This window comes from Stegostoma tigrinum, chromosome 2 (assembly GCF_030684315.1).
Source record: "Stegostoma tigrinum isolate sSteTig4 chromosome 2, sSteTig4.hap1, whole genome shotgun sequence".
In the NCBI taxonomy this organism is placed as follows: domain Eukaryota; kingdom Metazoa; phylum Chordata; class Chondrichthyes; order Orectolobiformes; family Stegostomatidae; genus Stegostoma; species Stegostoma tigrinum.
In genome coordinates, this window is record NC_081355.1 from 136,437,009 (window position 1) to 136,464,488 (window position 27,480).

Consider the following 27,480-nt stretch of genomic DNA (forward strand, 5'->3'; position numbering starts at 1 on the left):
GGGAGGTATGTAGGCTGGTGAAAAATTTCTACCAATACAGAAAAGGCTTCTAATAAGAGAACAAAGAAAATTGCAGCACATAAACAGGCCGTTCAGCCCTCAAAGCCCACACCGATATGCTGCCCATCACAACTAAAACCCCCAACCCTTCCGGGGATTGCATCCCTCTATTCCCATCCTATTTGTCAAGATGCCCTTTAAAAGTCACTATCATATCTGCTTCCACTACCCCCGCCGACAGCAAGTTCCAGGCACCCACCACCCTCTGTGAAAAAAAATTCGCCTCGTACATCACCTTTAAACCTCACCGCTTGCACCTTAAATCTATGGATCATAGTAACTGACTCTTCCACCCGGGGCAAAAGCTTCTGACTGTCCAGTTTGTCCATGTCCTTCATTATCTTGCAGACCTCTATCAAGTCACCCCTCAACCTCTGTTATTCCAGTAAGAACAACCCAAGTTTCTCCAACCTCTCCTCATAGCTAATGCCCACCATACCAGCCAACATCCTGGTAAATCTTTCCTGTACCATCTCCAAAGCCACCACATCCTTCTGGTAATGTGGCGACCAGAATTGAACACAGTATTCCAAATGTGGGCTAACTAAGGCTTCATAAAGCTGCAATATTACCTGGCAATTTTTAAACTCAATGCCCTGGCCAATGAAGGCAAGAATGCCGTATGACTAGTTGACTACCTTCTCCACCTGCATTGCCAATTTCAATGAACTGTGTACCTGTACACCCAGGACCCTCTGCCTATCAGTACTCTTAAGGGTTCTGCCATTTACAGTACATTTTTCATATGGATTAGATCTTCTGAAATGCATTGTCTCACATTTTTCCAGATTAAACTCCATCTGCCATCTCTCAGCCCAAGTCACCAACCGATCGATATCCAGCTGTATCCTTTGACGGTCCTCATCACCATCCGCAATTCCACCAACCTTTGTGTCATTCACAAACTTACTAATCAAACCAATTACACTTTCCTCCAAATCATTTACATATATTACAAACAGCAAAGGTCCCAACACTATAAGACAACAAAGTGTGGAACTGGATGAACGCAGCAGGCCAAGCAGCATCTCAGGAGCACAAAAGCTGACGTTTCGGGCCTAGACCCTTCATCAGAGAGGAGACCCCTCACCTGAGATGCTGCTTGACCTGCTGTGTTCATCCAGCTCCACACTTTGTTATCTTGGATTCTCCAGCATCTGCAGTTCCCATTATCACTGATACAAGGTCCCAACACTGATCCCTGAGGAACGCCACTAGTCACAGCTCTCCATTCAGCAACATGCCCTTCCACTGCTTCCCTCTGCCTTCTATGACCTAGCCAGTTTTTTATCCATCTTGCAAGTTCACCTGTGACGCCATGTGGCTTTATCTTCTGTATCAGTCTGCCTTACTGAATACATTTAGACAACATTCACTGCACTACCCTCATCGATCTTTGTCACTTCCTCAAAAAACTCAATCAAGTTAGTGGGACGCGACCATCCCTTCATAAAACCACATCACCTCTCGCTAATACGCCTACTTATTTCTAACTGGAAGCAAATTCTCTCTTGAAGAATCCTCTCCCATAATTTCCCTACCACTGGCATAAGGCTCAGCAGCCTGCAATTAGCTGCTTATTCCTGCCACGCTTGTTAAACAAAGGAACAGCATTGGCTATTCTCCAATCCTCTGTGCCCTCCCCTGCAGCCAGTAAGGATACAAAGATTTCACTCAAGGCCCCAGCAACTTCATCTCTTGTCTCTCTCAGTATTCTTGGGTATTTCCCATCAGGCCCTGGGGACTTGTCTACCTTAATGTTTTCAAACCCCCAATACCTCCTCCCTTTTGATGTCAACAGGTCGCAAACCATCAACATATCCTTCCCCACACTCATCATCCACTATGTCCTTTCCTATAGTGAATACTGACACAATGTACCCATTTAATACTTCACCCATTTCCTCTGGCTCCACACATAAATTCCGTTCTCTGTTCACCCTCTTGCTCTTTATATATGCATAAAAAGCCTTAGAAGTTTCCTTAATCCTGTTAGCCAATGACTTTTTGTCCCTTCTAGCCACCCTGACTCTTAGCTTAAGTTTCTTTTGACTTTCCTTGTATTCCAACCTTGCTTCATGTGTTCCCAGGCTTCTAGTCTTGACAAATGCTTCCTTTTCCTTTTTGACCAGGCTTACTAATATCTCTCATTTTCCAAGGTTCCCTAAGCTTGCCATAGTTATCCTTCATTCTTACATAAATGTACCAGTCCTAAGTTCCCAGTAACTTACACTTGAAAGCCTCTCACATACCATATGTTGAATTGCCCTCAAACATTTGCCTCCGATTTACATTCTTCAGTTTCTACCTAATATTGTTGTAATTAGCCTCCTCCCAATTTAGCACCTTCACCTGAGAACTACACTGACCTTTATCCATCAGTACCTTAAAGCTTACTGAATTGTGATCACTGTTCCTGACCTGTTCCCCTACTGAGATGTCGACCATCTGGCCAGGCTCATTCCCCAGTACTAGGTCCTATACAGCCTCTTTCCTAGTTGGATTATCTACATACTGTTTCAAGAAGCCCTCCTTACAAACTCTGCCCCATCTGTGCCCCAAGCACTAAGTGAATTCCAGCCAAGATATGGGGAGTTAAAAACACCAATAACAACAACCCTCTCTGATGCTCTCTGATGAAGGGGCTAGGCCCGAAAGGTCAGCTTTTGTGCTCCTGAGATGCTGCTTGGCCTGCTGTGTTCATCCAGCTCCACACTTTGTTATCTTGGATTCTCCAGCATCTGCAGTTCCCATTATCACCAATAACAACTACCCTGTTACTTTTACATCTTTCCAAAATCTGCTTACGTATCTGTTCTTCTATCCTCTGCTAGCTGTTGGGAAGTCTATAGTAAACTCCAAATATTAGGATTATACTCTTCCTGTTCCTGAGTTCTACCCAAACTGCCTTGCTGTATGAGCCATCTAAGGTGTCCTCCTGCAGTACAGCTGCGATATTCTCCTTAACACGTAGTTCAAGGCCCCTACTCCTTTTACATTCCCCTTTATCCCACATTAAAATAGCTTGGAAGGGGGTGTGGGAACCAAAGCAAAGGTGAACTGACCAAAAAGGAACTAGAGAAAAGGGTCAGTCCTGTCCTTCCCTTAACCAAGTCTCTGTAATAGCAACAACATCATAATTAAAAGTACTAATCCAAGCTCTAAGTTCACCTACCTTACCTGTTACACTTGTCGCATTGAAACAGTTGCACTTCTGTGCACCAGACCTATTTTGATCAGCAAACACACACCGCCTGCTCTTCCTCTCGGTCTTACTGGCCCTATTCTCTAGCCCCCTTTCAGTCAATTCACATTTGCTTTGGTTCCCACACCCCTTCCAAGCTAGTTTAAATCCTCCCAAGGACACCAGCAAATCTCCCAGCCAGAATATTTGTGCCCCTTTAGTTGAGTTGTAACCCATCCTTAATGTACAGGTCCCACCTGCCCAGAAGAGATCTCAATGGTCCAGACATCTGAAACCTTCCCTCCTATACCATCTGTTTAAGTCACCCTATAAGCTCCTACATGACAGATTAACAAGCAAAACTAAAGCACCATGAGTGGAGGCCACATACAGAAATGGACTGAGAACTGGTTGACAGGCATGTAACAAAGAGTGTGAATAGATGTTTTCCAACTGGTAGGCAGTGACTTGTGCGATAGAACAGGGACTCATGTTCGTACCACAGCTATTTAGAATATATATATTGATTTAAATAGAAAATTGTGTAATATTCCAAGTTTGCAGATGTCACAAGGAAGATAGTAAGAAGTGACAGGATCTCAGAGAATCATACAGTACAGAAAAGGCCATTCAGCCCATCAAGTCTACATCAGCAAAACTACTGTAAACCTGTAGTTTCCAGGGTGTGGCTCATTGTCTTGAAAGTTATAACATTTCAAATGTTTATCCAGGTATGTCATTAAGGTTTGAATTTTTCCCACCTCAACTACCTTCCAGCAAAACATTCCAGATTCCCATCAACCTCTGCATTAAAATGTTTATCCTCAAATCCCCTCTAAACCTTTACCTATAAGTTACATCCCTTTATCTTTCACCCCTCAACTAAGGGGAACAGTATATTGCCTATCCACTCTGTCCATGCCCCCACACTCTTACACGTTCCCATGAGGTTCCCTCTCAGTCTTCTCTGCTCGAAAGAAAACAACCTGAGCTTATCCAGCCTCTTGTCATAGCTCCAAACTAGGCAACATTCTGGTGAATCTCATCTGCACGTACTCCTGAGAATCACACCCTTCCCACAACACTGACGTCAACGGCACATAGTACTCCAAATGTGGCCTAACCAAAGTCCTGCACAGTTCCAACATTACCTCCATTCTCTTGTAATCTTTGCCATAACTATTAAGGATGACAAGCTCAAAAACCTTCTTAACTACCTCATTAACCTGTCCTGCTGCCTTCCAGGATCTGAGGATAAGCACCTCAAGCCCCCTCTGTGCTTCCTACTGTCCTGTCATTCATTGACTTTTTAAAATTATTATTGAGTACTCTCTTGTCTTGTTACTTCTTCTCAAGTACATGGCCTTACATCGATCAGTGCTGCATCTGTCCCTGACCAATTCATCTCTATCTTCCTGTAACCTATAAGTGAAGATTGGAACAAAAATAGAACCTTCAGCTTATTCCATCATTCAATGAGATCATGGCTGATCTGTGGCCTTGCTCCATTTACAAACTTTGGCCCATACCCCTAAATAATTTTGCTTAACAAGAATATACCTATCCCAGATTTAAAATTAACAACTGATCTAGCATCAGTTTATAGTAGGAAGTTCTATACATCTACCATCCTTTGTATGTAGAAGCGCTGCCTAACATCCCTCCTGAGCAGTTTGGCCCAAACCTCAAGGCTATGCCCCATTGTTCTAGAATACCCAAGCAGTAGAAATTGTTTATCAACCTTCTCTCTTCCTGTTAATACCTTGAAACCTTTGATCAGATCACCACCTAACCTTCCAACTTCTAGAGAAAATTGACCTAATATGGATGATCTCTCCTTATAACTCAACCCTTGAAGTCCAGGTATCATTCTTACAAACTTACACTGTACTCCCTTCAAGGCCAAGTCAAATATATCTTCCCAAAGGTGTGGTGCCCAGATCTGCTCTCCGTATTCCAAGCATAACTTGTGTCCTTATACTCCAGCTCTCCACATATAAAAACCATGACACCATTATCTTTCTTGATTATTTTCTGTACTTGTTTGTGGCATTTAAAGATCAATGTATCTGAACACCTAAGTCTCTGTGGACATCCATTTCACTTAACTTCATGCCATCTAGAAAATACCCCAAAATCTTCCTCCTCCCAGTTAACTACACAATTGAGCTTTATGTCATCCACAAACTTATCATTCACCCCACAACATTCCCATTTCCTTCTACATCATTCACCTCCTGAGGATACAGAGAGCCTTCAAAGTGATCTGGGCAGGTATAGGCAAATATATGGCAGAAGCTGTAGAATGTAGATAAATGTGAGGTTGTTCACTTTGATAGCATGAACAGGCAGGAAGATTATCTGAACAGCAAAAAATTTAAGAAAGGTAGAGATCCAACAAGATTGGGTATCCTCGTGCAGTAGTCAGGGAAACTAATCATGCAGGTACTGCAGGCAGTGAAGGTGGAAAATGGTACTTTGGTCTTCATAGGTCAGAGGATTTGAGTAGAGGAGCAAGGATGTCTTTCTGTAATTGTGAAGGGCATTAGTAAGACCATACCTGGAATTTTGGCTACTCTGGCTACAGAGGGAATACAAGGAAGGTTTACTAGACTGACTACTGGGATGGTGAGGCTGCTAGATGGGCAGAGGCTGCATTGATTAGTCTCGATCACTAGAGTTCAGAAAAGTGCTAACAGGGTTAGGCAAGGTAGATTCAGAAAGAATGTTCTTCATGACCAGGGAGAGTCCAAAACCAGGGGTCACAGTCTAAGGCTAAGGGGTAGCTTTTAGGACAGAGATGAGGAGGAATTTCTTCATCCAAAGAACGGAGAGCCTGCAGAACTGTCAGCCACAGCAAACTGTTCAGGTCAAACACTGAACACTTTCAAAAAAATATGCAGATACAGCTCTTGGGATGAAAAGAATCCAAGAGTATGGGGGAAAGCAGGAACTTGATGGGCCAAATGAATGACTGTTGCTCCTATATTCCTGTGCTTCAAAATTAAAAGATATGGAGCTATTGCAGGACAACTATTTTGGTAATGATGACCAGAGTTTGACAGGAAGGGGAAGACAGTACAAGCATTATTAGATGGCCATCCTCCTCCAATGGATGGTCAGTCTATTTTCCTCTGGGACTATGACAATTTCAATTTCTTGCAATCTGATCTATTTTCTGAATCCTTGCAGGTTTGTACAGCTTGTTCCATGTGATACCGTCCACAACTTCTTTTACCACATGCAATGTATTTTTCTCAACAAGTATTTTGGCTATGCCTGTCAGTCATATTGAGATTAGAAAAACAAGGCAGAACAAAACAAGCTAAAAATAACATCAGATAGAAGGTTGCAAAATACTCAAAGACAAAAGAGGCATCTAAACGTAGTTGAAAGAAAACTAGAAGAAATAGACATGTCCACAAGGACTCTTACTAATTTTCTAATAGATACACCACAGAAAGCATCCTATCTGGATGAACACAGTGTGGTATGGCAACAGCACTTCTCCAGACCACAAAATCTACAGAGAGTCGTGAACACAGCCCAGTCCTTTTTTCTTATTCATTCACGAGATGCGGACGTCACTGTCTAGGCCAGCTAATTGCTCGGAGGCATTTTGGACTCAACCATATTGTTGTGGGTCTGGAGTCACATGCAGACCAGACCAGGTAAGGATGGCAGCTTCCTTTCCTAAAGGGCATTAGTGTACCAGACAGGTTTTTCCAACAATGACAATGGATTCACGGTCATCATTAGATTGTTATCATTCATATTTTTATTGTAATCAAATTACACCATCTCCCAAAGCAGGGTTTGAACTTTTGTCCCCAGAACATAATCTGGGTCTCTGAATCAACAGTCCAGTGATGACACCACTAAGCTACCACCTCCTCCTTGACCGCACAAAAGTCCATCATGGAAACGAGCCTTGCATCCACTGACTCCACCTATAATTCCTGCTGCCCTGGGAAAGCAACCAATATAATCAGAGACCCTCCCACCCTTATTATACTCTCTTCCAACCTTTTCCATCAGGCAGAAGATATACAAGTTTGAATATACATACAAACAGATTCAAGAACAGGTTCTTCCCCACTATTCTCAGACTTTTGAATGGACCTCTCAAATGTTAATACTGGCACCTCCCTCTGCACCTTCTCTGCAGCTGTAGCATTGTATTCTGCATTCTGTCCTGATGCATTTTATATGGTTCAAACTGCCTGTTCAGCATGCAAATCAACACGTCTCACATACCTCAGTACATGTGACAATAAATCAATCACCAAAAGCTTGGGATCGTGAGAAAATAGAAGCAGATTCAACCAGCATGTGCACTGAGTGCTAATCGTTGGAATATGGACACAGCGTGCATATGTTCCACTTTATCAACAGGGTATTATAAACTATTACAAGCATTTAAGCTGATAAAATGCTTGGCACAATATGCATCACCAAAATACCCAGATTACTAATAATCCTGCAATACAAAAAAATCCTCTATCCCTGTGAATACAACACAAAGAGATCAGAGTTAATTTCTGCCCAGATATACATACCAAATAGCACGTAAATTCAAATGTCACAGCTTAATAAACCGACACTCTGAAACAAAGTACTTTCATTTCGTATTTGGTGTAGATGTAATAGCATTTTTAATTAGGGGTCAGTAAATAACCACAAATAAAATACTGAACCAGAATGCTGTGTTCTGACCATGAAGAATCGTGTGAAATCTCCTGGATTATTCACTGATATTCATTACTTCATCCTGGCTCAACATTCAAATATATTCTCAAACACCCACCAATAACTACCTTGATGGTATTTCTTAATTTGATACCTCCTACTTTGAACTTAATCTTCAAAACAATGTTCATGAATTTGCAGTATAACAGTAGGGACCAAAGACACAGTTAATAAACTAAAATTAAAAGTTTATTATAGCCAAAATACAGAAATAATTCATACCATATTTATTTCATTGTGGCTGATTTTCCAAATGTTTGAACTGAATCAGCCAGCACTACATTCCTAAAATGTAATTCTTGTAAATAAAATCACTTACATACAAGATATGATCTATATTTTGTTGAAAGAAATAAGTACATTTTTACTTTTAACTGCACGAACTAAGTATTTAAAGTAGCTCAAAATTGATGTTAGCAACATCTCTTTAGCAACATTTGAACTTATCTAAATTAACTTATTAGTAGGATTTTAATGTGGAGTTATCTGGCACAATATTAAAAAACTTAAAATGTATAAAACATGAACACTATTTTGGAACACAAAAAAATCCATTTCCTAGCATCTCAAAGAATGGGAGTCTCTTCAGCCTTTCTCAGTCACTGTTCCACAGAAGTGTTTGTTTTTCATATCTTAATACTTAATTGCATCTTGACAGACAGAGTTTTTCCTTTTAATCATTTTATCTTGAAGACCATTACATAATTTATTCGCTCATTGGATGAGTAAAGCATTTCCTGTTAACAAATAAAAAGCTACTTTTAAGCAGTTTGTATTTCATTCTTTTGCAGCGTGGTTTAAAGTGAAAGTGTGTTCGAACTGACCAGTTTTAACTCTTTATAAAGCCCAATTTTATTTAAGGGCTGAGGACACAAATTTTTTCCAGCCATTTCTCAAAACTCAGTTCTCTAAAATTGGGGTTCTACTCAATTTTTCTCTGCACTATTTCTAACATTTGTTTTTATTTCTATTTGTTTGTTCCCTTTCTATTTTACCGACCAAAACTCATCACATAGCGCATGAGGATTATCCAGACCTATAGAGAGATTTTCATGATGTGCAGTCAATTCTTTCTGCTTTAGTGCTAATGTTAGACCAGAGTTTGTTGATCTGAACTGAATCTTCAAAACAGTGTTCATGAATTTGCAATGTAACAGTTGGGATCAAAGGTACATTTAACAAATTAAAATAAAAGGGATATTACAGCCAAAATACAGAAATAATTCATTCTGGCATGATTTTCCAACTGTTAAAATTGAATCAAATCCACCTGCACTACATTTTAAAGATGTAATTCTTGTAAATAAAATCATTCACACACAAGATATAATGTACCTCTGATTAAATGAAACAAATTCATTTTTACTTTTAACCATATGCACTTAGCATTAATGTAGCTCACAAATAGATTTTAGCAACATCCTTTGAACACAATAAAGCACCCCGTAGTGCATCACAGGAGTGTCACAGTGCAACACTTGACACTGACCCAAGCAAGAGGATGATACCAGACGACTTAGTCCAAGAGGTTTTAACCAGTGTCTTAAAGGAAAAAAGTGAAATAAAGGAAGGTAGAAGCTGAGAGAGAGAACTCCGGAGCTTAAGGCTCTGACAGCTACTAATGGTGGTGATTAAAAAATATGGGAAATTTCAGTAGAGCATGGTGGGTCAGTGGTTAGCACTGCTGCCTCAAAGCGTCAGGGACCCAGGTTCGAATCTACTCTTGGGCAGCCATCTGTGTGGAGTTCACACATTCTCCCCATGTCTGCGTGGGTTTCCTCCCACAGTCCAAAGATACACAGGCTAGGTGGATTGGCTGTAAGAAATGCAGGGTTACAAGGTTAGGGAGGGTGGGCGCTCTGCAGAATCTGGGTGTGGACTTGATGGGCCAAACAGCCTGTTCCCACACTGTAGGGATTCTATGATTCTAAGACTGCAGGCAAAAAGGAACACATATGTTGAAGATTTGTGGGCTGGAAGAGATACATAGTTAGGGAGTAGCAATGCTAGTGAGAGATTTGACAATTAGACAAACTTTTAAAACTTTGTCAAAGCTTGACTGAGAGTGTACATTGTGAATGGGTCTTGCTATTCAATAAGCCTCAGGCAGTAAAGATTTAGATGAGGTTTGAGGAGGGTAATCATGCTGCTACTTCCTTTTTTCATCACTTCAATGTCTGAAAAAGAGTCCTTAAAATAACAGAGCATATTAGAGAGTGATACTAACAGCTAGGAATAACGTACTGCTTCTGTGCCTCTTTGCTATGTCCTGAACAAATAACACATCAGCATAAATTTTTCCTCAATCTTTGCTTGTCAAATAACGGCAAGTCACAACATGAATTGTACAAACATAAACATTCTAATTTACCAAAGCCAAAGATGAAAATGAACATGATTAAATATCTTTTTAAGTTCAAAACAAACATTTCAACAACCTATGGATCATGTCCAAGCTCTTTAGCCGCTGCTTTCACCAAGACATGGTTTCTGAAACATTCTTTGTTCAGAAGTGCTTGATTGAGAGTAGTAAAACAATTAGCCCAAATCTAAGATTTTCTCTTGTGAGCTATTCAAAGAAAGGCAAGGCTTTTCAAGATATGTACGTGAATTTGCCCTGCATAGAACAATTGCGCTTCTTGTGCATCCCAATCAGCAGCCATGCCTTCCATCAGTCATATTCTAAACTCTGGAATTCCATCCTCAAATTTCTCCTATCATTCCTCCTTTAGGGCCTGTCTTAAAGCCTATCACTTTGACCAACCTTTTGGTCATCTGCCGTCCAAATGCCTTATGTGGTTTAGTGTAAAATTTTGTTGATCACTCCGTTTTAAAATATCATAGGGCGTTTTACTTAATTAAATGCGAGCTGCTGTCAGGTCGAGATTGCTCTTTGAAGCTAATGAGAAATTCAAATGCTTATTAATGTATATGCAAATTTTCCCTTCATTAAATGAAACTTTTAATCCAACTTTCACAGAGACTGTCCGTAAGTTCTCCATTTCATTCAGCTACCATGTTACTGTTCGCAGTATCACTCCTTTCAACAAAAGCAAGCATAGTCCATGATCCATACTTAAGGGCCAATGTACTCGCAATGTTTAAAAATTATGTAAAAGTTCCATAGCAAAGATAAAGAGAAACTACTTGCTGTGATGCAAGACTGGAGAACAAAGGGGACCCAGGCTTAAACGACGTAAAGGTTATTCAGTTGTGTTGTCAGAAAGGCCTTCTTCACACAAAAATGGTGGGGATCTTGCACACTCTTACCCAAAAAAATGAATCACCAGATCTCAGCATTAAGTTCAAAACTTAGACCGAAAGGTTTTGGTGAAGGATATTAAAAAATCGAGTTGGGTTATTATTAGTTAAAAATACAGATCAGACATAATTTAATTGAAAGTGGTATCAGCTCCAGGGGTTCGAATGATTTAGTCTTGTTCTCAAATTGCCATTATCCAGAAATCCAAAAGAATTAACGTGGCTGAACTGTCTCGGCAACACCACTACAGATCAAAAGAAGGGCAAAGCATAATCCTATTACTAGTTGCCACTTGGTTCAGCTGAGACTACAATTTAACTGGAACAAATTGAGAAAAAAATTCCTGCCCAGTATTACACATAACTCTGGATAACGGCAACCCTAAGATTTTCTATTCTTGAGAAACAGTCTAATGCATACTAAAAAAAAAACTTACCAGAGCCTCGTTCACTTAAATTTCATACGTGGGCAAAGTAAGAAGTTACTGTCAACACATTGAACATTGCATATTGTGAAGTCTAATGAATCTCACAATGGAAGGTGATCAACTCATGAAAATATAAGTGAGAGGAATAACTGACAATTACATAAAAGAGTTAGAAGGAGTAGGCAATTCTTCGGTCTGTTGAACCATTCACTATGATCACAGCTGATCTCATCTTGATCTTAAAGCTCCTTCCTATCTGCTATTTAAACATTCTGTCTGATGATACATATGCAAATTCCAAAAAAAAAACAAAGAATTCATAAAAGTGCAACTAAAGCAATTTTATTTGGCGATCAGGATACCAGAGCAGCAGTGCTCAAGCAGAGGCCAACAACTACCATATATTGCTGTCTCTTTCATGTAACAACTAGGCACATTTTCAGCAGTTACTCACCACCTGAGAAACAGCATGTTATGAAAGCTGCCAGAGGTGCAGTTTATCTCCTTTATCTTGTATTAGCTCTGAACAACTGCAATTAATAAACTATTGATACAATATAACTGAAATGTCTTCATTACAAAAGATTGACAAGTTACATAAATTAGATCTTTAAAATAATCATGAATGTAACTGACGATGTAGACAACGGCAGTCACAGAAAATGACAAAATTAACAGTCACCTTCCCTTACAAAAACATTTGATCATATGTTAAATGACCTCTTCGATAAACAATATGAACTAACATGGTCAACAATAACTAATAAAGGTCATAAGTCATCAGGGCTAGGCAGGAAAGGGAAGCTGAAGCCACAAATAGATTAGTCATGAGCTTATCAAATGGCAGAGCAAGTTAAAAGGACTGAGAAAACTAATTCTGCTCCTAATTTGTCTGTACTAAGGATAAGGGGGTCAGTTAACTCAGATCGCAAGGCAGCTGGTTTGTGATGATCACCAGCTGAGGTTACCATGAAGGACTCTCAACCTCTTCCCCTTGCCCACAGGGTAGTGACATGAGCAGCCCTGTAGGGCTATAGACCCTTTGTTAAAAAAACAAAGAAAACCAATTTCACATGGAAGATGATAAATAATTTGCTGGTGGAAATATAGGTGAATGGCTTGTGAAATGAAGATGGTCACAGTTAATAAATTGGGACAAAATGTCAGTATCAACTACTCTTGGAAGCGAAAACACAAAAGGAGCTGAATATATATACTAACCTTGTTTTCTTTTATCTATGTTTAATAGCTGGACGATTAATGCCTCAGATATCCTTAAGTCTATCAAAACTATCCACATTGTGCTGGTGTCAATAACAGTGCAACCATGCTGCCCAAGACATGGTATTTGCATGGACGACTCAAGGTGACCAAATCAGAGGGGTGTGTGTGTGTGTGTGTGTAGCAATGTGGAATGGCGAACAGGTCAGGGTGAACAGAAAGACAGTTATGAGGCCAAATTAAATGGCCATACTACCGCCAACAGCCAGGAACATCTCAGCCGATTGCAACAGCCAGTGAAAAGCAATGTCACTCCTTCTGGGGAACTTGGTTTGGAAGTGGCAAGAGCTGAATAGTGAACAGCAGTTTGTCTAATGTGGGGAACATGAGAGCCCGGCTCTCATTCACGATCAGCACGGTGATCAAGTAAATACAGGACCCACTGGGACTGACACTGGAGGGGGGAATCGAAAGGGAATAGGCAGGTCTGATGTTCCAAGAGGTGGACTCTCGCTCGTAACCACGAGATGTGAGAACTCTCTGAAAAGCGCCGGGGAGTGGGGCAGGGGGGGCGGGTGTTAATAGAAAAATGTAAGAAGTGGGTTCAAACCGAGTATCCCCACACCGACAACGCCTGGTCAAGGCGCCAGCTACCACCAAAGGAGCTGGCTGAGTGAAAGCGGCCACCCATTTCTGGGACACCCCATTCCATTCCATTCCATTCCATTCACCGTCCCCACTTATCATGTTGTCCTCTCTCTTTTCCAAACACTCACCTCCTTTCAAAACGACATCCTGCGACCTCATCCGGGCACTGTCACTGCGGAAAGGTGAAATGTCAACCACGGCCCCCTCCGTCGGGGGCGGGGGAAAATTCTGCGCAAGCGCAGCAGCTACAATCCTCAAGCGGCGAACCCGTCTACGCATGCTCTTTGATCAGCCTGCTGCCTTTCTGTCCCTGAGTGGGACATGTCCATTTCCAGGGCAAGGGTTGATGGCCTTTGGTGGTGGAGTGGTAACGGTCCTACCTCCAGACTAGGAGGCTTGGATTCAAGTATCACCTACTGCAGACGCATGGTGCAACACACACGCATTATAAAGCTTCATGCATGTGTGGTATTTGTTTTCATTCTATACATCAACTGGAATGGGTTTTATTTGTTTTAAAAAAAGCAAAATATTAAACATTGTAAATTGCATGCTTCCGTGAGGTAGTTTTTTTTAAGTTTGCAAGTTAAGGGGAGGCGATGGCAATAGTCATCATCAGCAGCAGTCCCTCACAGTTGAGGTTCACTGTCTTCCACTCTTAGAGTGAGTCTGTGGGTGACTGTCCAGACCAATGTGGCTACTGCAGGTTCTGTCACACGTGGGGGCAGGAAGGGGTGGGTGGGGCACTGGCATGGCAGCGTGCTCCTTTTGCTGTTTTTACCTGACTTCCGTTTTTTTCTTGACAGCAAGTTTCAAGGTGCTTAACGCCTTCCCCATTGTTGCCCTTCCACTTTGAATGGTCTTGGACCCATGATTCCCAGGTGTTTGCAGGGATGTTGCACTTTGCCAGTGAGGCCTTAAGGGTACACTGAAGGGCCTCCTTTGCCCACCTGGGGCTCGCCTGCCATTTTGGAACTGGGAGGACAACACCTGTTTGGGGTGTCACTTGTCGGACGATGTGCCCAGCCCATCGTATCCAATCAAAGATAGTCAGTGCCTCAATGCTGGGGACATTAGCCTGGTCAAGGACGCTGGTTTTGGTACGTCTCTCCTCCCGCCAGATTTGCAGGATCTTGCACAGGCAGCATTGGTGGTATTGCTGAAGTGCCTTGAGGCAATAGTAATGTCACTTTGAGGTCTAGATTTGGATCCTACCATAACAGATGATGAAATTTGAATTCAATAAAATTCTGGAATTTAAAAAATAACTCAAGCCATGGTGACCATGTAATTCCTACTGATTGTTATCAACAAAAACCCACCTGATTCAGTAATGTCCTTTACCTGGCCATCCTTTACCTGATGTGGCTGACAACTGCAATGCTACTGACTCTTAAATTGAGCTTAGGCAGTAAATGCTGGCCCAGTCAACAATACTGACATCCCATGACCAAATAAAAGTCATTGGGATTGAGCGCCGTCTCTCATTTATTGCCCATTCACATTTGTGCTTAGAGGTGGCAGTGTTCTTTCTTCTTGAACTGTTATGCTGTGCACAGAAATCACACCTGCCAAACCTCACTGCAGGTCAAGCTAGCGCATCACAAGAAAGGAATGGATCAGATGGGAGAAGGCTTTCTTTATCTGTGCATCCTCACCGCCTTTGTTAGGTCCAGCTGGCAGCTGAGGAGTAACACTAGTCCTGTGTTAATTGAGAGATCTGAATAGCAGAGTTTAGTTAGCACCATTGTTATCTGCATATCTCAGATGTAAGTCCATTCTTACATTTTAATGTACATAAGGTTTTGTGCATGCTCATTGACATTCTCTCTTTTCCAAAGCCACAAAATAGAGAGGCCATAGAGGCTGTCTGGCACAAGCACCTCTGAGGATAAAATGTCTGAACCCCTGCAGAGGATGTAATGGTAAGGCATTCACCTGTTACCTCCATCAGCATAGAGACGTTCACCTTGGTGGATAATCTACCTAGATTAAATTCAGGGACACAGTCTGATGACAGATCAGTCACTCATCCTTGCAAGTGGTGGAGGAAACTCTGTTGCACTGAGAACAGAGCAGAGACCCACTGAGTGCTATGCAGGAGATGTGCCTCTCAGCTATAACTGACATGCTCAACCTGCAGGCAGAGGAACATACCAGAGGTCCGCCCTCAACTGGAGCAAATTATGAAGGAGTGCATTCACCTTTTGTTAAATGTGGTGATTGTAGCATTTCATTACTTGGTTGCCTCCACGGAAAGGAAGCAGCTGCTTTGCACATCCAGATCCAGTAAAATGCTCAGTGGTTGACAGATATGCACTCAGACAAGTCACCAGGGTAGACCAGTCAACAAGCTTGCCCCATCCTGGCTGTGGATGTTGTTAAGGTGAGGGCATATCCAACCAACTTGATTAAATTTTCCGAAGAGGTGACCAGTTTTATAGATGAGGGCAATGCTTTTAATTCAGTCTACTTGGACTTCAGCAAGATTTTTGATAAGGTCCCTCATGAGAACTGATAGCAAAAGTAAGCCCAACGGGATCCATAGAAATTTGGCGAATTGGATCCACAATTGGCAGGAATTAAAGGGTGATAGCTGAGGGTGTATTTCTGACTAGAAGTCTGTGTGCAGTTGGGACCCACAGGAATCGATGTTTGTGCCCTTGCACTTTTTGGTTTATATAAATGATTTACACCTGAATGTAAGAGGATTGATCAATAAGTTTAGAATTAAAATTAGGTTTTATTGTCATGTGAACTCAAATACAGGGGTGCAAGAGTACAGTGAAAAATGTACAAAGTGCCATCTAAGGTACAAAGGTACTTAGATACAAAATCTTAGATACAAAAATAGAAAAATAAATAAGTTAAAAAGTTCAGTTTTACAGTTCTTCTCAGTACAAAGTAGAATCATAAAGAAATAAAGTTAAAAGATAAACATCACAGTCCTTCTTAAGCCATTGGCCTGCAGACACGCTCTGCTGAGCTCTCCCCCCGCCACCCCCAACAGCTCATTCTTTTTCCGAGGATGATGACTTCAGCTTGTACGAGGGGGCATAGCTACAAACTGAGGGGTGATAGATTTAAGACAGATGTCAGAGGCAGGTTCTTTACTCAGAGAGTGGTAAAGGCGTGGAACGCCCTGCCTGCTAATGTAGTTAACTCAGCCACATTAGGGGCATTTAAACAGTCCTTGGATAAGCATATGGATGATGATGGGATAGTGTAGGAGGAGGGGCTTAGATTAGTTCACAGGACGGGGCAACATCAAGGGCCGAAGGGCCTGTTCTGCGCTGTATTGTTCTATGTTCCCTATGGTAGTCACTTTGGCTAAGTCCCGCCCAGGGCCACCAACTGCCACACCACCACTTTGCCACACAGACCACCGTCTGGGCTCACACTGTCCAAGTACCGCTCCGGGCCCCCAGCCACTGCCATGTTCCATCAGCATTGCTGCCTCCACAGCCAAGGTCTGTTCAGATGCTGAGTTAGAAAAACATTGAAAGAAAGAGAAAACAAAAACAAAAAAAGGAAAGAAACAAAAAAAGAAGAAAAAATTAAAACATAGATGGAATGGACAAGACCCTGGCTCGGCAGCCTAGACGCTGCCTACTCTGCCACCTCCATTTTAAATTTGCAGATGATATGAAAAATTGGTGGTGTGGTAAATAGTGGTAGGATAGCCTTAGACCACAAGAGGATGTAGATAGGTTGGTCAGATGGGCTGACCAATGCTCAATGTAATCCAAACCAGAAAATGTGAGGTGACATACTTGGGCAGCATAGACGAAGCAAGGAGATACATGAAGATAACACAGTGTGGAGCTGGAGAAACACAGCAGGCCAGGCAGCATCAGAAAGCTGATGTTTCGGGTCGGGACCGTTCTTCTGAAATGGGTCCCAAACAAAAACATCAGCTTTCCTGCTCATCTGATGCTGCCTGACCCGCTGTGTTCATCCAGCTCTACACCTTGTTATCTCAGACTCCAGCATCGGCAGTCCTTACTATCTCTAAGGAAATACATGAAGACTTGTTGGACCCTAGGAAGCACTAAGATCAGAGGGACTTTGTTCCGTATGTACACTGATCTGTTAAGGTATCAGGACAGGTGGATAATGTGGTGAATAAGGCATATGGTATATTTGCCTTTATTACCCCAGCCATAGAGTTTAAAAGCAGGGAAGTTATGCTGAAACCTTTTAACATGTTGGTTAGGCCACAACTCTGATGCTGCTTGGCCTGCTGTGTTCATCTAGCTCTACACATTGCTATCTTAGAATATTGTGTGCAGTTCTGGAATCCACATTATAGGAGGGATGTGATAGCACTGGAGAGGGTGCAAAGGAAATTTACAAGGATGTTGCCTGGGCCTCACAGTTTCAGTAATGAAGAGAGATTGGACAGATAGGGATAATAGGAATTGTTGATGCTGGAGTCTGAGAATACAAGGTGTAGAGCTGGATGAACACAGCAGGTCAGGCAGCATCAGAGGAGCAGGAAAGCCAACGTTTTGGGTCTGGGTCCTTCTTCAGAAATGGAGGAGGTGAAGGGGGTCCTGAAATAGAAAGGGGGGAGGCGATGATAGAAAGTGGATAGAGGAACAGATAGGTGGAGAGGTCAGATCAAGGAGGCGGGGATGAGGCCAGAACTGGTAAGTGTAGGTAGGGAGTTGGGATTGGGGTTGGTTAGTACAGAGGGAGCAGCGGGTAGGTGGGAGGGAAGATGGACAGGTCAAAGAGGCAGGGATGAGGCTAGTAGCTAGGAAGTTGGGGGGGATGGTTGGTCAGTGAGGTGGGAGGAGCAGATAGGTGAGAGAAAAGACAGACACTTCAAGGAGGCAGGGACGAGAGGGTGTGCTGGTCTTGGGATGAGGTCGGGGGTGGGGAGATTTTGAAGCTTGTAAAGTCCACATTGAGACCATTGGGCTGCAGGTTTCCCAGGTGGAATATAAGGTGCTGTTCCTCCAGCCTTCTGGTAGCATTATTGTGGCACTGAAGGAGGCCCAGGATGGACAGGTCATCCAAGGACTGAGAGGGGGAGTTGAAGTGGTTCTTGAAGTTGAAGTTGAAGTTGAAGTGGACCAACAGGTGCAGTTGTTTGTCATGAACCAACACAATTTGACCACCAGAGGAGGCCACATCGGAAACAGTGGATGCAATATACCATACTAGCAGATGTGCAGGTGAACATCTGTTTAATGTGGAAAGTTTCCCTGCATCAGGGAAACCAAGCAGAGGATTGGAGACTGCTTTGTGGAGCATCTACACTAGGTTTGTGACAAACGACAACACCTCCCAGAGGGCACCTCATTGGCAAGAATGGTTTCAGTAACTTCCATAAATGTGACATAAATATATACACACATTCATTGTTTTAACACTTTCTGTGATCTCATTTCCTTGCTAGGTGCCTACACAATTGTCTCAAGTGTAGATTCTTCCCCATCGCTCAGGGTACCTTTGATTGTCATAATGAATAAACAATGTGCATGTCTGTACACCCTTTCATGACCCAGCGAACCACAGACTTAGTATTTGAACAGTGCAGTCAAAGCTATCGAGGTTGTATTCAGGAACATGCACTTTGTCTCATCAGTTCAACAGCGGAATATTGAGTCTGTGATAAGCACATAGTGAGCCTTGCACAGGCAATTCATGAACATCATGCAGAGAGGTGATTTGCATCTATAGGATGTAAGAGGCTAAGATCTTGTTGTTGGCTGGAGTCTTCATAGAAATGAAGATTGAAAAAAGTCGCCGATTTTGGTGGTGAGAAGGTCCATTAGTTGTGCGTATGGTACTTTGGAGTATGAAGAAAATTAGACTGGATGATGATGGTGGGAAAGTCACTCAGTTCTGTGTGATAAAACTCTGGGTATTAAAAAAATACCTAAAGCCTCATAGGTTCCTGTACCACACTGGTAGTGTTTCTATTTCTGATCCTGGAGGCCAGGTTCAAGTCTCATTTGCTCCAAAGGTATGTCATAACATCTTTGAAAAAGTTGATGAGAAAATAAACACAAAGCTTAGTGATATCTCATCGAGGTTCCCTGGATCAAAGTTATCACATCACAAGCAAATAAAAGAATAACTTTGCCCTTATTCAAAACCACAATGCAAAATTAAACATTTCTCCATCAATGGAGAATTCTAAATAGTGAATATAGTGGTCTCTCAGGCAGATGGTCCATTAAAAGTAGAAAGGAAAAGAAACATAGATAACAAGGTGTAGACCTGGATGAACACAGCAGGCCAAGGAGCAGGAAAGCTGACATTTCGGGTCTAGACCCTTCTTCAGAAAAAGGGTCAGCTTTCCTGCTCCTCTGATGCTGCTTGGCCTGCTGTGTTCATCCAGCTCTATACCTTGTTATCTCAGATTCTCCAGCATTGGCAGTTCCTACTATCTCAGGAAAAGAAACATGTCTATTTAACTCAGTTCCCTTAGACGCAGTTTTTGATTGTCAAATTGCTTTCTGGTTTGTTTGACCACAGTCTTGTCATCTTGGCCTCTGAGGTGCCTCCTGGGTCATCTCAACTTCTGCCTCCTCCTGGCCATCTAGCTCATCCCTGCCCAAATGATCCCCTGAATTCAGCCCAATGATGTTTGTGTCTAATCTGGTCCAGAGCCACTATTGTCTCTTGCTTATGTAGGTCTTGAAACAGTTGATATCTGCTGTTTCTTCTGAGGAACAGTTTGACAAGAAGAACGGCAGGGTCGATCTATGCCAACATGATGTAGCTTTCAGGAAATCTGTGGAGACAGTAATGTCACGCATATAGTTATGCTTCTCTTGGACCTTTGCACTGTCAGCCTGCTCCAAAATGTCTAAGAGATGCCTTCATCATTTCACAATATTTCCCCCCTGGACTCTCCGTCCAACTATCATGGCAATCTGCATACTGTGTGGTTTCAAAGGACAGTTCCTCACAAGCAACAGTGGTAATGCTTACTGTCTGGGGTACTGAGCATGCCAATGTACCTTCCGACACAAAATTGTCAGCTTGTATTCAGGAAATTTGAAGCAGAGCCCTAAAAATAGAGCCTTAGCATAATACTGCTGCCAACAATCCATCCTTTCACTTGTGCAGCTAACCAAGATGCCAGAACATGACGGTTGTTTTGGTTCGCTTGTGCCAGTGGAGAAAATTATAAAATGCATTTGTTCACCTTGCTGCATTGCTCATTAGTATTCAATTGGTAGCAATCATTTTATAATGTTCCTTGGAGCCAATAATTTCAAGAGATTTCATTGGAATGTGACTACTTGGGTACAATTGATACACTGGCACTGTAACCATTGAGGGCAGTTGCATTTGATTATCCATTTCATGGACAGAAATGGACAGTCGATTCTTTTCCCAAGACAGATATGTCAATTACCAGGGGACATCAGTTTAAGGTAAAAGGGGAATTTTGAGAGGCAGTTTCTTTATACAGAGGGTGATTAATGCTTGGAATGCACTGCCAGAGGAGGTGGTAGAAGCAGATATGATCATAGAATAGAATCCTCATAGAATCCCTACAGTGTGGAAGCAGGCCATTTGGCCCATCAGGACTACACTGACCCTCTGAAGAGTATCCCACCAAGCTGCAAACCTTGCCACCTTATCCCTGTAACCCTGCATTTCCGATGACTAATTCACCTAGCTACACATCCCTGACACATTTGGGCAACTTAGCATGGCCAATCTGCCTACCTGCACATCTTTGGACTATGGGACACAGCATCCAGAGGAAACCCACGCAGACACAGGGAGAACATGCTAACTCCACACACAGTTACCCAAGGGCTGAAGTGAACCTAGGTCCCACTGAGCCACTATGCTGACCCTAAAGCAATGCTTGAAGCCTTTTGACAGACCACCATAAAGGCAAAATTCTTTTAGTTGAGAAAGGTGTCATGTGTCAGTGACTCATTCATAATAAAAACTCCTTCCACTTTGGCTGCAGCAGATATTACCATCTCTTTTCAGATACAGTATTATCACACTCATTCAAATTTTCTGTTGTCAATTCTTTCTCAAAACTAACTTCTTCATCCCATCATCTTTACAAACTACCACCCCATTTCCAAGATAACAAAGTGTGAAGCTGGATGAACACAATGGGCCAAGCAGCATCTCAGGAGCACAAAAGCTGACGTTTCGGGCCTAGACCCTTCATTTGATGAAGGGTCTAGGCCCGAAACATCAGCTTTTGTGCTCCTGAGATGCTGCTTGGCCTGCTGTGTTCATCTAGCTTCACACTTTGTTATCTTGGATTCTCCAGCATCTGCAGTTCCCATAATCACCCCATTTCCAACCTTCCTTTTTTCTCAAATCCTAGAAAACTTCACTGCTTCCCAAATCTGAGGTTGTAGACTTGGTCGCTGAGCCAGTGTGTTTGCTTGTAGATGTTTCATCACCCTGCTAGGTGCACACTGACGATGTTACCTAGCAGGGTGATGAAATGTCTGCAACTAAACACCGGCTCAGCGAGCAAGTCTACAACTCATCCACAACCTAAATCTTCTCCAAACGTTAAGCTTCCCAAATCTGTCCACACATTTTCTACTAATCAAGTTTCTACCCCCTGCTACAGATGTTATCAAAGTCATAAATGGAACCTCTGTTACAAATGTAAACGATTCCTCCTTGTCTTTTTTGACTTGTCTGCAGCCTTGAGTATAGTTGGCCATGTCATTCCACTTGAATGTTCTCCACCATTGTCCATTGGGAGAGAAAGTATTCATCTGCTTCCACTCTTATGGAGCTTATCATAGCCTGTGAGTGACATTTATTTTTGTACTTCTTACTCCTGTGCAAGTCATCTGTGGTGCTCCTCTAAACCTATCATTGGACCCCTGCCTCCTTGCAACGTATTGCAAAAATAGCATTTTCATGACTCCCAGCTTTATTTCACCACAATCTTTCTCAGAAATATCCACTGACTTGAAATTATGTTCGACATGTGGTCCTGAATAAGTAGAAATGTCTTCCAATTAAATATCACCAAAATCAAATCCCCTGTCTTCAAAAGAAACTCCATTCACCATCCATGTCCCTGTCAACTGCCTGAGGCTGAACAAACTTGATGTCATATCTGATCCAAAAAAGCGCTTCTCACGTATCTGTGATACTTGGGGGTGGCACAGTGGCTCAGTGGTTAGCACTGCAGCCTCACAGCACCAGGGACCCGGGTTCGATTCCAGCCTTGGGAAAATGTCTGTGTGGAGTTTGCACATTCTCCCCGTGTCTGCGTGGGTTTCCTCCGGGTGCTCTGGTTTCCCCCCACAATCCAAAGATGTGCAGCCTAGGTGGATTGGCCGTGCTAAATTGCCCATAATGTTCAGGGGTGTGTGGGTTATAGGGGGATGGGTTTGGGTGGGATGTTCAAAAGGGCGGTGTGGACTTGTTGGGACGAAGGGCCTGTTTCCACACTGTAGGGAATCTAATCTAAAAACTAAGAAGATCAGCTACTTCAACCTTTTTAACATACCTACCAAGACCACCTCACCTCCATGTGCTTGAAATCATGGTCTGTGCGTTTGCTCCCTTTAGACTTGGCAATTCCAATATACTCCTATTCACTCGCCTATGTTCAACTCACCATAGCCTTGTGATCACCTAAACTTCTCATGGCCTTACCCTGGGTATCGTTACTTGCACCCAGTGCCATTGGCCCATCATCCCTCTGCTTCTGAACTATATTGCCTCCAAAGTGATCAATGACTCAATTTTAGCACTCTCACCTTTATTATCAACTTCTTCCCAATCTCTATAATCTCCTCCAGCCCTGAGGTATTTGTGCTTCTTTAATTCTGGTCACTTGAGCGTTCAATATTTTAGTTGAATCACTGTTGGTGGCCGTAATTCCATCTTTCAGAGCCCTACATTCCAGAATCCCTTCTCTCTGTTTCTCAAGCACTCTTTCCCTCTTTAAGATGCTCCTGATTAAGGTTTTGGTTTTACAGCTCATGTGGCTTAATGTTATACTTTGCTTTAAAATGTTCCCATTTTGCACTTCTATTGCATTAAAGGGGTTTTATAAATGTGAGGCTTTTTTCAAACATTTCTCTTGGAAAAATAACTTCTAATCAACAGTTGCTTAATCACTGAAAACACAAGTAGATGCTGCTGTTTGTTAAGCTTTATTAGTCTGTTTGAAAGCACAAACACCACTTACAATGATGTGTGCAATGTATGACTAAAAAGTCGACACATGTACAATCAAGCATAAACCATGAACAAATTTCCCAAGATTAGGTATGATGCTCAGCTTCATGAAAAGTTCTGAATCAGATGTTGAATTGCATAAGAGGACGAAAATAAATCTTTAAACTGCAAATTGAGGGGATTATCATCAATCTTTCTGTAGTTTTACATTAATGTGGAAACTATCACTTAATACAAGTTCAACAATTAAATGTTCCAAACAGGTATTGTGTAATTTAATCATTAGCTCATGACTAAATTTAATTTTAGGAAATCTGTAACTTAAGTTTTTGAATATAAATATGGGATTTGAGTTCAATCTACTTGAAATGTATTCTTCACCTTTTATTTTTTCAGTTTTTTTTAAACTTTAAATTACATAAATCTAGTATGCACAAAGTGTATTTCTATTCACAGTTGATCTCATGGACAAATCTCTTCTATGTAATGAAGAATGGAAGGCTTTTTTTAAAACCTTATTTCTTTCATTTTTCCATGACCTTACATCCTCCGTGTTGCCTTGATCCCACAGTTACTATTTTTCACGTTTTTGATGCATTGGCCTCTTTGTGTTTCTACTTTGTCTCCATGTTTTGATATTTTTGAGCACGCATTCAGTTCTGCCAATTGAACTTTATTTCCTTGATGGAAATTGGATCAAGTTGATAAATTTTCTATGGACAACAGTGAGACATTTTCAAGCTTTATCTTTATTGCACTGAATAATTAATTGCTTAAGCTAGAAGCTGTTGGCAAATCTCTAAATGTTTTGATACATTTGGATAAGAAAATGCTACAATTATTTTTATATATAAAACAGCAATATTTTTGTCATAGAGAAAAATTTCCAGTGATGTTGTAGCGTGGATAAATGTATTATGTACAGGCTGACAACCAAAAAGCATCAGAAAATCAATTTACCATTACTTAAATGCTAGCCCCAATTTATTTTTGGATTATTTCTCAATCACAACAAAATTAATTATTTGGCATTGTGATCATTACTACATCAAAATTTAACATTTGATGTTTCTCTTCTGACCTGTTCAAACTCATGCTTCATTGTTTTAGGACTCAAGTTTAACTGCAAATTGATCAGCATCTCTACTTGCGATTCGGTGAGAAGCATAGTGATAAAGTGATTTTAAAGCTTCTTTCAATTTATGCAGTCTGCCCAAAGTGTTTTCTTCATTTCCTGAAGCAGGCAGCTCTGGCCGTTGTGAACCTGAAGATAACTTAGCCATGTTGTATTGCTTTAGTTTCTCTCTTTCTTCGTTACTGGCTAATTCCTCATTCTTTATTTTGTTCTTTATTTCCAAGTTTTTGTTCGATATCTCTTCTTTTAATTCTGCCTGTTTGTCACCTAATTGTAAATCCTTATTCAGAATTTCGAGACCTAATTCTGGTTGTACTCGAGCAGCAGACAAAATACGTGGTTCAGGATGTCGGGCACGTTCCAACTTAATTGGCTTTTTTTGGGTGCCATCGCTATACTTATCTCCTGAAAGTGATGTAATAGCGCTAGCTTTGACTGCCTCCATTTCTTCAATAATTCTTTCTTTATCTTTTAATATATTCTGTTTTTTGACTTCTTTTGTATCTGTAAGTTGGTAATATTAATTAATAGCCATAATCTAGGTCAAATTTCCCAAAATAAAGATTTGGCAAATGTGTTAAACATAGAACAAAATGAGATTTGCATTTAATAGATAAATTAATTGTTAAAATTATTAACAATGTGTTAGGTATTTTCATTTTAAAATTATCAACTAGTATTACATGCAACAGAATTAAACTGAACACCTAAACTTACAATCAGTAAGTGCATTAATTTCGAAAATAATTAATCCCAGTCAGAGGAATATAGGAATAGAAGTAGGCTAATCAGCCAGTCGAGCCTGCTCCACCATTCAATATGATTGCGGCTGATCATCTATTTCAATGACTTTTCCCTGCACTATCATCTTAACCCATTATGTCATTGATGTTTAGAAATGTGTCAATCTTCACTTAAAAATACTCAGCTTCCACAGCCCTCTGGGAAAGGACATAAAGATTCACAGTCCTCCAAGTAGAATAAATTCTCCACATCAAGGTCCCAGAGCCTTATTTTGGAGTAGTGTCCCCAGTTAGAAGAAACATCTTACCTGTATTCACACTGTTTATCCTTTACATATTTTGTAGATTTCAATGCAATTATCTCACTTACGACAAAACTCTAGAGAATACAGGCCCAGTTTGCCTTCAATAAGGAGTGCAGGAAATCATTGTCCTTAGTAAACCTTCGCTGTACCCCTTATGCAGCAATAATATCCTCCCTAAGGGGACTAAAATGCATTTAGTAATCCAGAAGCAGTCAAACCAAGGTTCTATTCAATTGGAGCAAAACATCACTATTCCTGTCCTCAAGTTCTCTTAAGGTCAACATTAGTCTTTCCAATTGTTAGCTGCTTGTGCACATTAGCTTTCAGTGACTAATTGATAAGGGCACACAAGTCTGTGTGTATATCTACACTTTCTTACCTTTAACTATTGGCAAAATACTCTGCTCAACTATTATTCCATTCTTCCTATCATTGTAGATAACCTCACATTTTTGCACCTACAATTCAATTTAACATGTTCTTGAGTCAGTAGTATTACTACAGCACCAGCTGCTGAGTCCAGAAGGACATATCTGCCACATTGGGCCGACAGGTGATGACAGAACTAGCAAGAGGGAAAACATTCTTGACTTTGAACTCAACCTCACGATATATTTGTTGCAAATGCACCTAAAACATCTGCATTTCCGAGAATCCCTACAATGTGAAAACAGGCCCTTCGACCCAACAAGTCTATGCTGACCCTCACAGCTTACCAGCTAGACTATCACCCTGTAACCTTGCAACCCACCTAATCTACACATTCCTGAACAGTCACGCAATTTAGCATCGTCAATCCACCTAGCCTGCCCATCTACGGACTGTGGGAGGAAACCCACATAGATACAGGGAGAATGTGCAAACTCCACACAGGCAGTCACCCAAGGGAGGAATTGAACCTGGGTCCCTGGTGCTGTGACGTAGCAGCGCTAACCACTGAGCCACTGTGCCGCTTGTTCATGTGGAAGTCTAAATTCCATATTCTGAAGATATCTTCCATATCAAGTGGCATTATGAGTACGCTAAATGAGACTTCCTCCATCAACAAAAAAAGGGCATCAATGAGACACTACGGGACATTAGTAGCAACAGAATTTTATTCTCTCAAAATCAGTAACTTCTTAGCTAGCATATATCACACTCTATCATGACTACCGACCTGGAGCATCAAATCTTTCAATAAGGAATGCAGGAAAGCACATCAGGAACAGCATTGTGTATGGCAAAAATGAGATGCAAGCCTGTAAAGCTTCAAGATAGGGCCTCGTGCATGCTAAGCAGCAGAACCAGCATACATGTAACTGACAAAGTTAAATAATCTTGAAACCAACTGATCAGACCAAAGCTCTGCATTCCTGCCACAGCCAGCTGTGAATGGTGGTAGGCAATTATACAACAAACGAAAGGAAAGGGTTTCATTAATATCCCCATTTGCAACCCAACATTCCAAGCTGATGATCCATCTTGGCTTCCTCCAGAGGTACTGAGCATCAAGAGATACAGTGCTTGGTGACATGGTGCAAAGATAGAGGATTTCTCCCTCAATATCAGCAAAACTAAAGAGGTTATCATCAACTTCAGGAAGCAAGGA

General features: G+C 41.5%; 2 protein-coding genes across 8 annotated transcripts in view; both read right to left on the reverse strand.

The window, feature by feature from the left end:
- The window catches only part of wdr37 (WD repeat domain 37), a 124,789-nt gene extending 111,011 nt beyond the window's left edge, over positions 1-13,778 (reverse strand). For both annotated transcript variants that reach the window (XM_048562121.2, XM_048562112.2), the window contains exon 1: positions 13,680-13,778. The gene's annotated coding sequence lies outside the window, so the exon portion shown is untranslated. The remainder of the gene's footprint in view (positions 1-13,679) is intronic.
- A 2,532-nt stretch (positions 13,779-16,310) lies between these two features.
- The window catches only part of LOC125466711 (toll-like receptor 3), a 146,276-nt gene continuing 135,106 nt past the window's right edge, over positions 16,311-27,480 (reverse strand). For 5 of the 6 annotated variants that reach the window (XM_059639478.1, XM_059639455.1, XM_059639470.1 and 2 more), the window contains one exon: positions 24,548-25,345. In XM_059639478.1, the coding sequence (XP_059495461.1) occupies positions 24,813-25,345 (533 nt within the window). In that variant the 3' untranslated portion in view covers positions 24,548-24,812. Of the gene's footprint in view, positions 20,303-24,547; positions 25,346-27,480 lie in introns of those variants that run through there. The other variant, XM_048561639.2, reaches the window with a different exon arrangement.